This window comes from Lutra lutra, chromosome 16 (assembly GCF_902655055.1).
Source record: "Lutra lutra chromosome 16, mLutLut1.2, whole genome shotgun sequence".
NCBI classification, from domain to species: Eukaryota; Metazoa; Chordata; class Mammalia; order Carnivora; family Mustelidae; genus Lutra; species Lutra lutra.
In genome coordinates, this window is record NC_062293.1 from 21,777,817 (window position 1) to 21,792,723 (window position 14,907).

Sequence of the window (14,907 nt, forward strand, 5' to 3'; positions counted from 1 at the left end):
GGGATCATGACCTGAGCCTAAGGCAGCTGCTTAACCAACTGAGCCACCCAGGCGTCCCTATTTTCAATTTTTTGAGGAGCCTCCATACTGTTTCCTACAGTGGCTACTCCAGTTTGCATTCCTACCAACAGTGAACGAGGGTTCCTTTTTCTTCACATTCTAGGCAACACTTGTTGTTTCTTGTGTTTTCAATTTTAGCTATTCTGACAGGTGTGAGATGATATCTCATAATGGTTTTGATTTTCATTTCCCGGATGATTAGTGATGTTGAGCAACTTTCCATGTGTCTGTTGGCCAATCTGTATGTCTTTTTTGGAGAAATATTTTTTGCCCATTTGTAACTGGATTATTCTGGGTTTTTTTGATGTTCAGTTGTATAAGTTCTTTAAATATTTTGGATATTAACTTCATATCAGATATATCATTTGCAAATATCTTCTTCCATTTGGTAGATTGTCTTTTTTTTTTTTATTGTTTCCTTTGCTGTGGAGAAAATTTTTTTTAATGTAGTCCAGATAGTTTACTTTTGCTTTTGTTTCCCTTTCCTTGGGAGACCTATCTAGAAAAATATTGCTATGACCGATGTCAGAGAAAATACTGCTTGTGCTCTCTTCTAGGATTTTTATATTTCAGGTCTCATATTTAGGTCTTATTTCATTTTGAGTTTACTTTTGTATATTGTGTAAAAAAGTGGTCCAGTTTCATTCTTTTACATTTTGCTGTTCCAGTTTTCCCAACAACATTTGTTGAAGAGACTTTTTCCCATTGCATATTCTTGTCTCCTTTTTCATAGATTAATTGATCATGTAATCATGGGTTTATTTCTGGGCTTTCTATTCTGTTCCATTGATCTATGTGTCTATTTTTTTAAGGATTCATTCATTTATTTTTGAGAGGGAGAGAGAGCGCATGAGTGCAAGTTGGGAAGGGGCAGAAAAAAATCTTTACACAGACTCCCCACTAAATGTGGAGCCTGATGCAAGGCTTAATTTCATGACCCATGAGGTCATGACCTGAGCCCAAACCAAGAGTCAGATGCCCTTTACTAATTTTCACAATATCATTCCATTCCATGCTGCCAGTTATTTTCTAACAAAAACAAATGGCAATAATTTTACATACACGCACAATTGTGGGAGTGTATCAGTATTCCTAGAAGTTAGATTACTGAGTCAAAAGGTGTGTACACTTTAAAAAGTTTGATAGAACTGGATTGCCAGACTGCTGAGGTATACCCCTGAGTAAACTTACTGGGGACTAATCTCTGGTCTTGAGGTCCTCCCTACTGTAGCCTCCTTTGCTCTCTTCTCAGCTGTTTGGTGGCCCTCATTGTCCCTTTGCCTGGGGCCATTAATGGTCCAAGAAACAGACCTGCAGTGCCACCAGCAGGGAGAGGCTGAGCTCTATGGGACATTTTGGGCTTTCCTGGCCTCCTCCAACCCAAAGCTGGTATCCCTGATAAAAATGATTGATTGGACTCTGCCAGTCATTAACCTCAAGGTAAACAGGGCCTGTTGGCCCAGGCCTAACCACCCCAGACCTGGGCCAGCCCAGCCTCATTCAGAAATTCCCAGTGAGCTCCAGCCTAACCAGCTCCACCTCCCAAATCCAGAGCCACACTTTCAGCCCAGCCTCATTCATCAGCCAGCTAGAGGGAAGAAATAATGCACTTTCAAGAGGAACTTCCAGGTGGAGGATGGAGACACAGCTCCTTTAGGACCCCCCCTTCCCCTGCTGCTGAGTGGAGAGACAGAAAACACAAATACCCATAAGAAAACCAAAAAATATTTATCAAAGGAACTCATCCACATTTGCAAATGTACTCCAAACAACTAAAGGAAGCCTTGGGAAAAAAAGGTCTAAGAAGACTCCCTGAACTAGGGGAATTTTGAATTGGTTTTGGAGGAGAGGACTTAGAGAATCAACAAGGAAAGGTGGGAAGGAGAGGGAGTCTTGAAAAGGAGTAGAGGTAATAACTGCTAACATATTTTGTGCATTTATTATTTGCCAAGCAATACCCTAAGCACTTTACACATGTTATCTCCCCTATGTGGGGGTACTCTCATTATCCCCATTTTAGGTAAAGAAATGGAGACACCGTAAGACTGAATGACTTGTCAAGGTCATACAGCCAGGCAAGTACTATGGCCAGGAATCTGACTCTAGTGTTTAATGTTGCCCCCAGGAAAGGGTTGGGACAAAGGCAAAGAGTAGCTAGTAAAATTGGGGGAAGGTAATGAGGATGTGGTAGCTGCTCCCTCAGCCCACCAAAACCCTTGGAACTGACTCCCAATCCCTTCTTGCCTCCCAGGAGTAGTGGCTAGCAGGCACCTGGAATTCCCTCTTTGTGGACAATACCTCCCAGGCCCACCCATCTCAGACATCCTAGTGGTCCCCCAAAAGTCCTGTAGAACACCCTGTGATAGTCTCTGGAAAGGAGAGGGGTTCACAAACAGCTTGAGTCCAAAAGAGAAGACCCAATCCCACCTCCCACAAGACCATCCTGCTAGAGGGCTGGAAGATTGTCCTAAGTGCTTCCGTATCTCATTTAGCTCTCTGTACTTTTTATTTTTTTAAGATTTTTATTTATTTGGGAGAGAGACAGAGAGAGTAAAAGAGAACACAGCAGGATAAGGGGCAGCGAGAGAAGCAGACTCCCTACCAATATGGGAGCCTGATGCTGCTTGCTGGATCCTGGGACTCCAGGACCTGAGCCAAAGGCAAACACTTAACCGAATGAGCCACCCAGGTGCCCCATAGCCCTCTGTCCCTCTGTACTTTTAATAAAGGATGATGACATGGGAAAACTGAGGTTCAGGAAGGATGTTGTGGTGGTGGTGGTGGTGGTGGTGGTAGTTTGGTTTGGTTTTGCTTTACTCAAGCGTGTGTGACTCCAGAGTCCTTTTGACTCCAGAGTTCTTCTTTTTTTTTTTTTAAGATTTTATTTATTTATTTGACAGACAGAGATCACAAGTAGGCAGAGAGGCAGGCAGAGAGAGAGAAAGGAGGAAGCAGGCTCCCTGCTGAGCAGAGAGCCCGATACGGGGCTCAATCCCAGGGCCCTGGGATCATGACCTGAGCTGAAGGCAGAGGCTTTAACCCACTGAGCCACCCAGGCGCCCCTCCACAGTTCTTCTGGGTTTTTGGAACAGAGCCTCACATAATCAGGATCCAGCTCAACAGCAGGGTCCCAGAAAATAGGACTGGAACTGTTTTTTAAATTTCTGTTACCTCATCCCCAGATGAGTCTTACAAGGTACTGCAGGCTGAGATGAGCTACAGGGTAGAGGCCAAGAAAGCCAGAGGCTGGGCTGTCATCCTTGAGAAAGCATGCCCACCTCCCCCTACCATGTTGGGGTCTCTGTGTTCCAGGAGGCAGAAGGTAGAATAGCTGGTCTCTGTCATGGTCATCTTCTGTTCTGGGGAGACTACGGAGAATGAGAGGCTGTCCTGGAGCCCAGGTGTGGTCAGCCTTTTGGATGGGCAGAACTTACTGGATTGGGAGGGCTTCCCTGCAACTCCTCTGAGACCGTGGGTGATCCTGTGCATTGGAGGTTGCCTATCTGCATCAACACAGGTGAGGAGATTGGAATGAAATACTTGGAATTACTGGAGGCCAGGTGAAAAAAATCACTCTAGCCCATAGGCTACCTCCATGCTTGACTTCCTGTCACGCCACCAACACCACCACCAACACCCCACCCCTCATCCCTCCACCCCCAGCCTCCACACTGGCCCTCTTGGGCAGAGTAGGTATTAGATATGCTGGGGTGATTTAATAATTGGTTGACCTCTGATTTCTTTTAGAAAGGGGGGAAAAATTAAAACGACAAATTTTCACGCCAGCCTAAGGAAGATTCCTGCTTCCTGATTCTGTTACTGTTAGCCTACTACTCTACACACCTTACATTTATCTGGGTAATCCTCACACAGTTCTTGGGCACTACGTTTTGGGTTTGTTTGGGGGGTTTTTTGCTTTGTTTTTAAGATTTATTTGAGAGATTGGGGCGCCTGGGTGGCTCAGTGGGTTAAGCCGCTGCCTTCGGCTCAGGTCATGATCTCGGAGTCCTGGGATCGAGCCCCACATCGGGCTCTCTGCTCCGCAGGGAGCCTGCTTCCTCTTCTCTCTCTCTCTGCCTGCCTCTCTGCCTGCTTGTGATCTCTCTCTGTCAAATAAATAAATAAAATCTTAAAAAAAAAAAAAAGATTTATTTGAGAGAGAGCACAAGAGACAGAAGAGAGCAAGCACAAGGTGGGAGGCGGGAAGGGCAGAGGGAGAGGGAGAAGCAGCTGACCAGGAAGCCGGAGGAGGCGAGGCTGGATCTCAGGACTCTTGAGATCATGACCTCAGCCATGGCAGATGCTTAACCCACTGAGCCACCCAGGCGCTCCTGAGGCACTACTGTTATTTCTTTTTTCATCAGAGAAAATAAAAGCACCAAAAGCCTGCCTCCATCAAGACCACAGGACTGGCAAATTGCCCAGCAGGGACAGGCACTCAGGTAATAACGATTGGAAGGAGGTGGTTCAGATGACAGAATTCGCAGTCATTCAAATTGTGCAGTTCTTTTTTCAAGCATCCTGTGGGGGAAGGGTGCATTCTTTTGTCATTTAACATCGTGGATTGACAAGGACAGAATAAACCCACTCGAACATTTACACGGCAGAATAAAAAAATTAAAAAACAAAAAAACCCCAAAACTTCGGTCTTTGGCAAGTTCTCGTTCTGGACAGCAGAATTCAGGGAATTCTGGCTTTCCGAGGGAAAAGTTTCTGTCCTAGAATGGCCCCTAAACCCCATCCTCCGCTCCTGAGGCGGGAACTACAAACTCTTCCTTTTGACCGACCAGCTTGCGGCGCCCAACGCCGCTCTGCTGGGGGACTTGAATGCTTCTCTCTATTTTGAGTGGCCTCGCCACACCCTTCTATTATATCCCCAAAGCACAACTGTGGCGCTTCCGTTTATTCAAAAATAAGTTCTTGGGAGGGAAGGTTGGGCAGACGCCAGAAATCTGTTCACTTCACCAAATCGCCTAGCTGCCAGTCCAGAAAGCCAGCGCTTAAATTTCCTCAGGAAAATGAAGCTAGGACTCCTGTTTCTCTCTTAAAAAGCCTCAGGACGGGAGACAGTTTATAGATTTCAGCAATCTGAAGTAAGCTAGCAGCTCCTGAGGAACCTTCCTTGTACCCGAGCAGGCACCTCAGAAAACCCTTTCCCGCTAGCATCGCGAGTCTCTTCAGAGCAGTAGGCACCGAGAGAACAAATAGCCCCCACCTCATTGGCCAGGTTCCCTGTCGGTCTTTCCGCGACGACTCCGAGTGGTGCCTTTTGAAAAGTCTCTAGTCCCGCCTCCCTTGCCTAATTGGTTTGTTCAAACAGGCCCCCCGACAACTCAGGCGTTCATTGGTGAATATGAAAAAACAGATACGATTGGTTCCTCGGGACGGAGCCGGTGTGAGAGAGTCAGAGATTGGCTTAGTTGGTTTGGGCGGGCTACAGGAAGGTTCAATTGGGACCGGAGGAGTTCTTCTAACCGACGAGCGTCTGTGGAGAAGCGGCTTGCTCCACGGTGGTCTCGAGGGTCCCGCCGGTTTAGTCGCTTGCAGGGTTCTCGAGCCCCTTCACGACCGTCACCATGGAGGTGTCACCATTGCAGGTACAGCTCGCGGAAGGGGCGGGTCGTGGAGCCTCAGCGCGGCCCCGCATCTCTCTGTCTGCCCGCGAAGGATTAGACTCCTGGGCTGCGGTCCGATCGCTGCCGTCTGGGAGCCGGTCTTCCCGGTCGTCCCGGGTCTCCGGGGCTCGGTGTGATCGTGAGGAGGATAGCCCCCCCCCCCCTTTATGGTGCTAGTAATGAAATATTATCGGCTACAGTGGCTTCTGGGGTGTTGGGTTCTGTTTTACTGTTTGTAGGGCCAGTACTCAACTGGCTTGTATTTTAATGGCCCGCGTGTGACTTTAAGCAGCACAGATACGTTCCTACCCTCCGGTGGAAAACGGGATTGAATGCCCCTGACCTTGGAAGGTGCAGAGCATGGCACGATGTTCCAAGTGAGGAGCCGGCAGGCCCGAGTTACTCAAAATATGTCCTTCCTGTGTTCAAAACGTTACGGTGGCCAAAGAAAGGATTGACTCGACGAGCTCCCAAACTGCTGCTGACTAGAATCTGTTATGTGCCTGGGATATAACAGGCACTCAGTAAATATTTGCGTAATGTCTGAAAGAAGTGTGTGTATTTTATTGATCACATTCAAAACATTCAAGGAAAATAGTTCCATGTTACATGCACTTGATGAGATAATACATGTTTATTCAAACTGACACCTGGGAACTTGGCTGCTGTTAGCTTAAATTGCCATCTTTCAACAAAACGTTGTAAACTCCGCCAATACCTGGTAAAAGATTGTGATTGCACATCACTATGTGTGATGACACATAGTGCGTAAGTCATTACGGTGGGTGATTTGTTTATAGTTTTAATAAAACCTCCGATTAAATACCCCTTTTCTACAATTTTCCAACATTGCTAGCCTGTGAATGAAAATATGCAAATCAGCAAAACAAAGAAAAATGAAGATGCTAAGAAAAGATTGTCTATTGAAAGAATCTATCAAAAGAAAACCCAACTGGAACATATTTTGCTCCGCCCAGACACCTACATTGGCTCTGTGGAATTAGTGACCCAGGTAAAACCAAGTAATTACATGCAGTTACGAAGTAGTTAAAATGTATGCTTTTCCAGGTTAATTTTCTATATAGTCCATGTACTCTGTCACTGGAACAAGCCTAAGCTATCATATGTATATTGTAGTATTTAATCCAGAAGACTTTATAGTAATGATGATGACAAAACAGAATAAATATAAGGTAAAAGTAACTATCTCCTTGCCTTATTTCTAGCACATGTGGGTTTACGATGAAGATATTGGCATTAACTATAGGGAAGTCACCTTTGTCCCTGGGTTGTACAAAATCTTCGATGAGATTCTAGGTAAGTAAACTCTTTCACATAAAGATCTACTAGTAAAATCCTTCATATTATTTCTAGCAAACCCTCTATAACCAGAGCTCCTATCGTTTCAAACAATAGTTGGCAAGGTGGAGCAGTTTACTGGTATCTAGCAAGTTGAATTCTTTCCTAGAAACAGTACTGTGAATAAATGTTAATGCCTCGTTAATCTGACTTTTTTCTTTCTATATCTTAAGTTTTTTTAATTTAATTTCTTAAAAATGTGTATTTTCTTTCAGTCAATGCTGCAGACAACAAACAAAGGGACCCAAAAATGTCTTGTATTAGAGTCACAATTGACCCGTAAGTCTCTTGAATGGTCTTTTGTTTGTTTTAGTTCATTGTTACTGTTAGTTGCATTTACTTTGATTTATACTAATATTGGCCTTTTTAAGTAATGAAATTCTCCAAAAGCACAGAAAAGCAGAATGCTAAAATGAACAATCTATGATACCTACCACCTAGATCCAACAGTTATCAATGCTTTACCATAGTTACTCCATCTATGTTTTTTGAGTCATTTCAAAATAAATTACAGACATTATAACACATCATCCCTAAATTTTTTGGTAAGCATCTCCAATAATTGTTCAGTCTAATAAGCATTCAGGAGTCTAGAGCTTTTACTTTTTCTCATGATGCTATTCAAATAGTAAACCAGCAGATGGTGATAGGAAATAATTGGATCTAACATTTCTGGTTATAAATGCTGGGTGTCCCTTTGCGGGTATGCAAGGTGCTTGTATCATCTTTTTATTAGCCTGATAGTTAAGGCGTAAACTATGTTTTAGTTTCTTTGGGAGAAGTGTGTTAATGATGTACTTGAATGCTCCTAAGAGCTTGATATCCTAATCTAAAAACATGTTGAGCTAGTTTTAGTCCTTTTTTGTAGATAATACTAAGCACTACTTGGAATGAAATCCATAGTGTTTTGTCTGATTATAACTAAACTGTATTATCTTATGAGAATTAACTTAAAATAACTAAGAGAAATAAATCCAAATAAAGTTTTAGCATTTTTTTTTTTTTTGGCAAGCAGGGAAGTTTACAATTGGTAATGTTTTTCTCTTTCATATTTGTTTTGCAATGTGCCTTGCTGGGTGAGAAAGCTAAGGGAGCTAGGACAGTCCAGATAGATAATCCTCTGAAAAGTGGTATAATAGGGGCACCTGTGTGTCTGTCATTTAAGTGTCAGAATCTTGGTTTCAGCTCAGGTCATGATCTCAGGGTCCTGGGATTGAACCTCAAATAGGGCTCCGCCTTCCAAGGAGTCTACTTGAGGATTCTCTCTCCTTCTCCCTCTGACCCTACCCATCCCACTCAAGCACACATGGTCACTTGCTTGCTCTCAAATAAATAATTCTTGAAAGAAAGAGCAAGCAAGCAAGCATAAATAATAGTTTCCAAATTTTTCCTTTCCATTGGGCATAAATCATTTCCCTTTGTTTATCCTGACATTTTAAAATTTCATATTTTTTCAGCATTATCAGTGTCTGCCCAGGTGTTGGAAAAGGATTAATTTTTTTTTCCCTCTTGGCTTCTATTTGAGGATTGTCAGGAACTGAGCATGGTGGGAAAGGTAGTTGATGCTGAATTTCAGAAAATATGTATGAAAAAGAGTCAAAGAAATTAAACTTGTGAATTTCTGTATTTTAAGGATAATTATATTTAAGTATAAAAAATATCAAACTCTAGTTTACCATCTGTTTTATAATAAAAGTTTCATTCTTCTTTTCTTAGGGAAAATAACTTAATTAGTATATGGAATAATGGGAAAGGTATTCCTGTTGTTGAACACAAAGTTGAGAAGATGTATGTCCCAGCTCTCATCTTTGGACAGCTCCTAACTTCTAGTAACTATGATGATGATGAAAAGAAAGTAACAGGTAGAGTATGGAGGAAAATAACATATTTGTTGCTAAAAAAAACCTCATCTTTTAAATGACTATGACATAAATGTTTAAAACACTGGAATAAATCTCTATAGTTGATTAGCATTGCCAGTGATAACAATTAAAGTATTTTAAATTTATTTGCTTAGGTGGTCGAAATGGCTATGGAGCCAAACTGTGTAACATATTCAGTACCAAATTTACTGTGGAAACAGCCAGTAGAGAATACAAGAAAATGTTCAAACAGGCAAGTAAATACGTATCTTTTGCCTCAGTTATAACTTGTACTTTAGCAATTTATAACAGTTTTCGTGATTGGTTTAACATAATTTATAGGCTATTAAATCATGGGAAATTATTCATGAATATACATTAGGTTATTTTTTAGGACTTAGAAATTTGTGTTTAGTTCTAGTTTGTTGTGAATAAACTTGAATTTTTTACTTCCACAGACATGGATGAATAATATGGGGAGAGCTGGTGAGATGGAACTCAAGCCCTTTAATGGAGAAGATTATACATGTATTACCTTCCAGCCTGACTTGTCCAAGTTTAAAATGCAAAGCCTAGATAAAGATATTGTTGCACTGATGGTTAGAAGAGCATATGATATTGCTGGATCCACTAAAGATGTCAAAGTCTTTCTCAATGGAAATAAGCTGCCGGTAAGCATTTTCCGGGTGTCAAGGGCAATGAGGGAATTTATATGATCACTATCAGAGGCAAAATTGATTTTTTTTTTCCTCCCATATATTTTTTAATCACCTCGCAGATACATTCCTGAAAAGAAAACAGTATGCCACATTTTTTTACTTAGCTCTTTTAAACTCACTAAAGGAAATGTCTTTCTCAAACAATCTCCTAAATGAATACTTTTGTGCCCTTTAATGACCATTCTCTTATGCCCATCAGTAAATGTCATTTCATTAGTTTTGAAAAATCCTCGTGGTCTATCATTGAATACTTTTTATAACTTTTTTCTAATACCGTAACTCTTAATTCCTGTACAGGTAAAAGGATTTCGTAGCTATGTAGATATGTATTTGAAGGATAAGGTAGATGAAACTGGCAATCCATTGAAAGTTATCCATGAACAAGTAAACCCCAGGTGGGAAGTATGTTTAACAATGAGTGAAAAAGGCTTTCAGCAAATTAGCTTCGTCAACAGCATTGCTACTTCCAAGGTAATTTTACTTTTGTATTAATCATAATTTATCTTTACATGAAAGTGTTATTGTTTTTAATAAATAAAATGAACTTGAATATTTGGCTGCTCTGGCATAAAGAAAACGAAATTAGATTTTTTAAAATATTTGGTCATTATTATAATTTTGAGGGGTCCTGAGCTTTACAGTTTGGTATTTTTCCCTATTAGGGTGGCAGACATGTTGATTATATAGCTGATCAGATCGTGACTAAACTTGTTGATGTCGTGAAGAAGAAGAACAAGGGTGGTGTTGCAGTAAAAGCGCATCAGGTATGGTATTTCAGCACAGTTTTCTTTTTCTAAAGTCAAGGAAGAAGAGAAAGGCTATAAATAAAGCATAAGGTTTTAGCAATGTAATATCAACTTTTCCTGCAGGTGAAAAATCACATGTGGATTTTTGTGAATGCCTTAATTGAGAACCCAACCTTTGACTCTCAAACAAAAGAAAACATGACTTTGCAAGTCAAGAGCTTTGGATCAACATGCCATTTAAGTGAAAAATTCATCAAAGCTGTGAGTACTGGGGCCCCTGGGTAGTTCAGTCCACTGGGAGTCTGCCTCCAGCTCAGGTCATGATCCCAGAGTCCCAGGATTGAGCCCCTCAGCAGGGGTCTGCTTCTCCCTCTCCCTCTATTCCTCCCCTGCTCATACTTGCTTTCTCTTAAAAAAGGCTGTAAATAGGGGCGCCTGGGTGGCTCAGTGGGTTAAAGCCTCTGCCTTCGGCTCAGGTCATGATCCCTGGGATCGAGCCCCACATCAGGCTCTCTGCTGGGCGGGGAGCCTGCTTCCCTTCCTCTCTCTCTCTTTCTCTCTGTCAAATAAATAAACAAAATCTTTTAAAAAAAAAAAAAAAAGGCTGTAAAAATTATTTACAGGGACATAAGAAATAGAAGCACCTTGCTTTATTGTCCATTGCCCTTCTCTGCTCTGCAAAAACCAAGATTCCTCCCACATGCCTTCTGCCTCTGAAAAGGAAATAGGAAATAGTTTTCACCTCACTGCTCTTACTACAGCCTTAATTACCATCCATATGCCTATATTTCCCCATTACATTATCACCATTGAGTTTGGATCACTTCTGAATTCAGCCCGTTTCACTGCTTTCCAAACATTGCCTAAAGTTGGTTCCCCGTCAACACTGAATTAGTTCTCTCCATTCTCACTGACCTCTACAGGAGGACCTTCCCCACCCCACAAAAACAAAATCATTTCCTGTCTTAGTAAAAAGCCCCAACCAACCTAGGTTGCATAAACAAAGCTGGGAGCTTTCTCTTTACCCCTCTCCCCTCTGTAATCCAATCAGTAAGACTCATCTTTTGGATGCCGCAATAGCCTCTCATTGTTACCTCTTTTCTGTATTACTATAATGATTCTTTTTTTTTTTTCCAAGATTTTTATTTATTTATTTGACAGATCACAAGTAGGCAGAGAGAGAGAGGAGGAAGCAGGCTCCCTGCTTGAGCAGAGAGCCCAATGCAGGGCTCGATTTCAGGACCCTGAGATCATGACCTGAGCCTAAGGCAGAGGCTTTAACCCACTGAGCCACCCAGGCGCCCCTACCATAATGATTCTTAATGTTCATAACATTTCAGTCTTCTCCTTTCAATGCTATTAAGTAATCTTCTTGTCTTAAAGCACACATTTTTGTCTTCAATCTCTTTTTGAAGTCTTTTGGTAACTTCTACTCTTAGAAAAAAAGTCCAGGGGTGTCTGACTAATTCATTTGGTGGAGTATGTGACTCTTGATCTCAGTGTTGTAAGTTTGAGCCCCATGCTGAGTATAGAGATTACTTAAAAATAAAATCTTTTTTTAAAAAAATGAATCGGGGTGCCTGGGTTGCTCAGTGGGTTAAAGCCTCTGCCTTCGGCTTGGGACATGATCCCAGAGTCCTGGGATCGAGCCCCGCATCAGGCTCTCTGCTCAGCAGGGAACCTGCTCCCCCCTCTCTCTGCCTGCCTCCTCTGCCTACTTGTACTTCTCTGTCAAATAAATAAATAAATAAAATCTTTTTTTTTTTTTTTTTTTTTTTTTTTTTTTTTTTTTTTTAAATGAATCGAGGGCACTGGGTGGCTCTGTTGGTTAAGTGTCTGACTTGTGATTTTTGGTTTAGGTCATGATCTCATGGATTGTGAGATGGAGCTGCACATTGGCTCTTTGCTTGGTTGGGAGTCTGCTTAGGATTCTCTCCCCCTGCCCTTCCCCCCGACTTGGACACACTCTTTCTCTCTCTCAAATAAATAAATCTTTTTTAAAAAATAAGTCTTTAAAATTAAAAAATATATATATAGTGGGTGCTTGGGTGGCTCAATCAGTTAAGTGTCTGCCTTCAGCTCAGGTCATGATCACAGGGTCCTGGGATCTAGTCCCGAATTGGGCTCCTTGCTAGCAGGGAGCCTGCTTCTCCTTCTGCCTCTGCTGTTTGCCCTGCTTGTGCTCTCACTCTGTCAAATAAATAAATAAGCTCTTTTTTAAAAACATGTTTAAATTTGGGCGCCTGGGTGGCTCAGTGGGTTAAGCCGCTGCCTTCGGCTCAGGTCATGATCTCAGGGTCCTGGGATCGAGTCCCACATCGGGCTCTCTGCTCAGCAGGAAGCCTGCTTTCCTCTCTCTCTCTGCCTGCCTCTCCGTCTACTTGTGATCTCTCTCTGTCAAATAAATAAATAAAATCTTAAAAAAAAAAAAATGTTTAAATTCAAATTCTTCCATGTGGCCTACAAGACCCTGCTATCTCCAACCTCATCTTAGTACCACTTTTCCTGTGTTGTCTAAGCTTCGATCCTACTGCCTTCAGATTACCCAGAAGCATTTGTACTCTTCCCCCTCCTTAGAGCTTTTCCATGTGGTAATCCTTCTGTCTGAAATGCTTCTCACTTAGCTACTTTAGATCTTCAATGTCATTTCCTCAGGAAAGCCTTTACTTTCTACCCTTCTCTCTAGATATATGTTATTAGATGTACCATACTTTTATCCATAACACTCAACACACTTGCAATTTCTCGTTTTATTTCCATCTTCCTTATTTTTATCTTAAAGTCCATGAGGACAAGGACCATGACCAACTTGTTTTAACCACTAAATCTCCAACATGAATTTTAACCACTAAATCTCCAACATGGATCTCAGTGTGTAACACAACGTATATATGTAATTAGTAAATATTTACTGAATGAATGAACTCAAGGGAACCAGTTCCCTCAGTTAGGATAACCTAAGACAGGAAGACATGTCACCTTTGTCTGAAAAAAAAAAATTTTTTTTTTTTTTTTACCTCTTTTCAAACTTTGAATTATTTTTATAGGAACTCATCTGTATTCTAGATTTCTGACAGAATTCTTCTTCCCTAACATGAATTTTCTCATTTTCAGGCAACTGGCTGTGGTATAGTGGAAAGCATACTAAACTGGGTGAAGTTTAAGGCCCAAATCCAATTAAATAAGAAGTGTTCAGCTGTAAAACATAACAGAATCAAGGGAATTCCCAAACTCGATGATGCCAATGATGCAGGTACACATTTAATAATGCTTCTAAACTTTAAGTCTTATTGTTCAATTTCTCGTTTTATTCATTAATATCATACCATGGATACTTTCCCCTCAACATGTAATATTCAACAGAATATTTTTACATGGTTAAAAAGCAACCAATTACTGTTATTGAACATTTAGATCATTTCTAATTTTTGGCTGTTATAGTAATGTTGAGATGACTAAGAGTATAAAATAAGGGGGCACCTGGGTGGCTCAGTGGGTTAAACCCTCTGCCTTCGGCTCAGGTCATGATCCCAGGGTCTGGGATCTAGCCCCACATCAGGCTCTCTGCTCAGCGGGGAGCCTGCTTCCCCCCTCTCTGTCTCTGCCTGCCTCTCTGCCTACTTGTGGTCTCTGTCTATCAAATAAATAAATAATTTTTTTTTAAGAGTGTAAAATAAGAATTTGTAGCGATCTGGGGTGTCTGGGTGACTCAGTTGGTTATACAACTGACTCATGATCTCGGCTCAGGTCTTGATCTTGGTCATAAGTTCAGACCCTGCATTAGGCTCCATGCTGGGTGTGGAGACTATTTAAAAAAAAAAGAAGAAGAAGAAGAAGAATATGTAGGGATCTGTAGTGATCTATTACCTAATATGGGGGTGGGGGATTTTTCTCAACCCTCTTAGTTCCTGTCTGGGTCGGAAAATTAAACTGACAAAGATAGGTTAATTGATGAAAAACATAGAAATTTATTTAATATAAATTTTACTTGACAGGAGCTTTCATAGGGAAATGAAGACCCAAAGAAGTGGTTAAACCTGAGCGTTTTTGTTAGGTTTGAGGAAAAGTGGAAAGTTATGATAAGGGCAAAGTATGAACTAAGTATAGTAAACTGGGGGAAACTCAATGAGGCCTGTTCATTCACATTCTTTTCAGTGTCACTCTGGGAGATAAGAATGTTCCCTTCCTCTGTGGTATATGGAGGACATGAGGGTCTTGTGACCTACTTCAGGGTAGAAGGTTGGGGGATGAGGTCAGAGAGAACTTGCGTCTAGCATTTTCTCAAACTCCCTTAGCTTAAAATATTCAATATGCCAAGTGCCCTGTTTTGAGGTGTTCTAAACCCCATTACTAACAAAATTTTTTTAAAGATTTTATTTATTTGATAGAGAGGAATCACAAGCAAGGGAGAAGGGTAGAGGGAGAAGCAGACTCTCACTGAACAGGGAGCCCAATGCGGGACTTGATCCCAGGACCCTGGGATAATGACCTGAACCAAAGGCAGACGCTTAACGGACTGAGCCACCCAGGCACCCACTAACAAATA

At 41.5% G+C, this 14,907-nt stretch overlaps 1 protein-coding gene across 1 annotated transcript in view; it reads left to right on the top strand.

Moving 5' to 3' along the window:
• The first annotated feature begins 5,505 nt into the window (after positions 1 to 5,505).
• The window catches only part of TOP2A (DNA topoisomerase II alpha), a 30,137-nt gene continuing 20,735 nt past the window's right edge, over positions 5,506 to 14,907 (top strand). Inside the window, exons 1-11 of the mRNA XM_047708026.1 lie at positions 5,506 to 5,657; positions 6,532 to 6,687; positions 6,902 to 6,992; positions 7,250 to 7,313; positions 8,751 to 8,896; positions 9,052 to 9,149; positions 9,355 to 9,567; positions 9,913 to 10,086; positions 10,278 to 10,379; positions 10,485 to 10,622; positions 13,476 to 13,614. Of these exons, the coding sequence (XP_047563982.1) occupies positions 5,637 to 5,657; positions 6,532 to 6,687; positions 6,902 to 6,992; positions 7,250 to 7,313; positions 8,751 to 8,896; positions 9,052 to 9,149; positions 9,355 to 9,567; positions 9,913 to 10,086; positions 10,278 to 10,379; positions 10,485 to 10,622; positions 13,476 to 13,614 (1,342 nt within the window). The 5' untranslated portion in view covers positions 5,506 to 5,636. The remainder of the gene's footprint in view (positions 5,658 to 6,531; positions 6,688 to 6,901; positions 6,993 to 7,249; positions 7,314 to 8,750; positions 8,897 to 9,051; positions 9,150 to 9,354; positions 9,568 to 9,912; positions 10,087 to 10,277; positions 10,380 to 10,484; positions 10,623 to 13,475; positions 13,615 to 14,907) is intronic.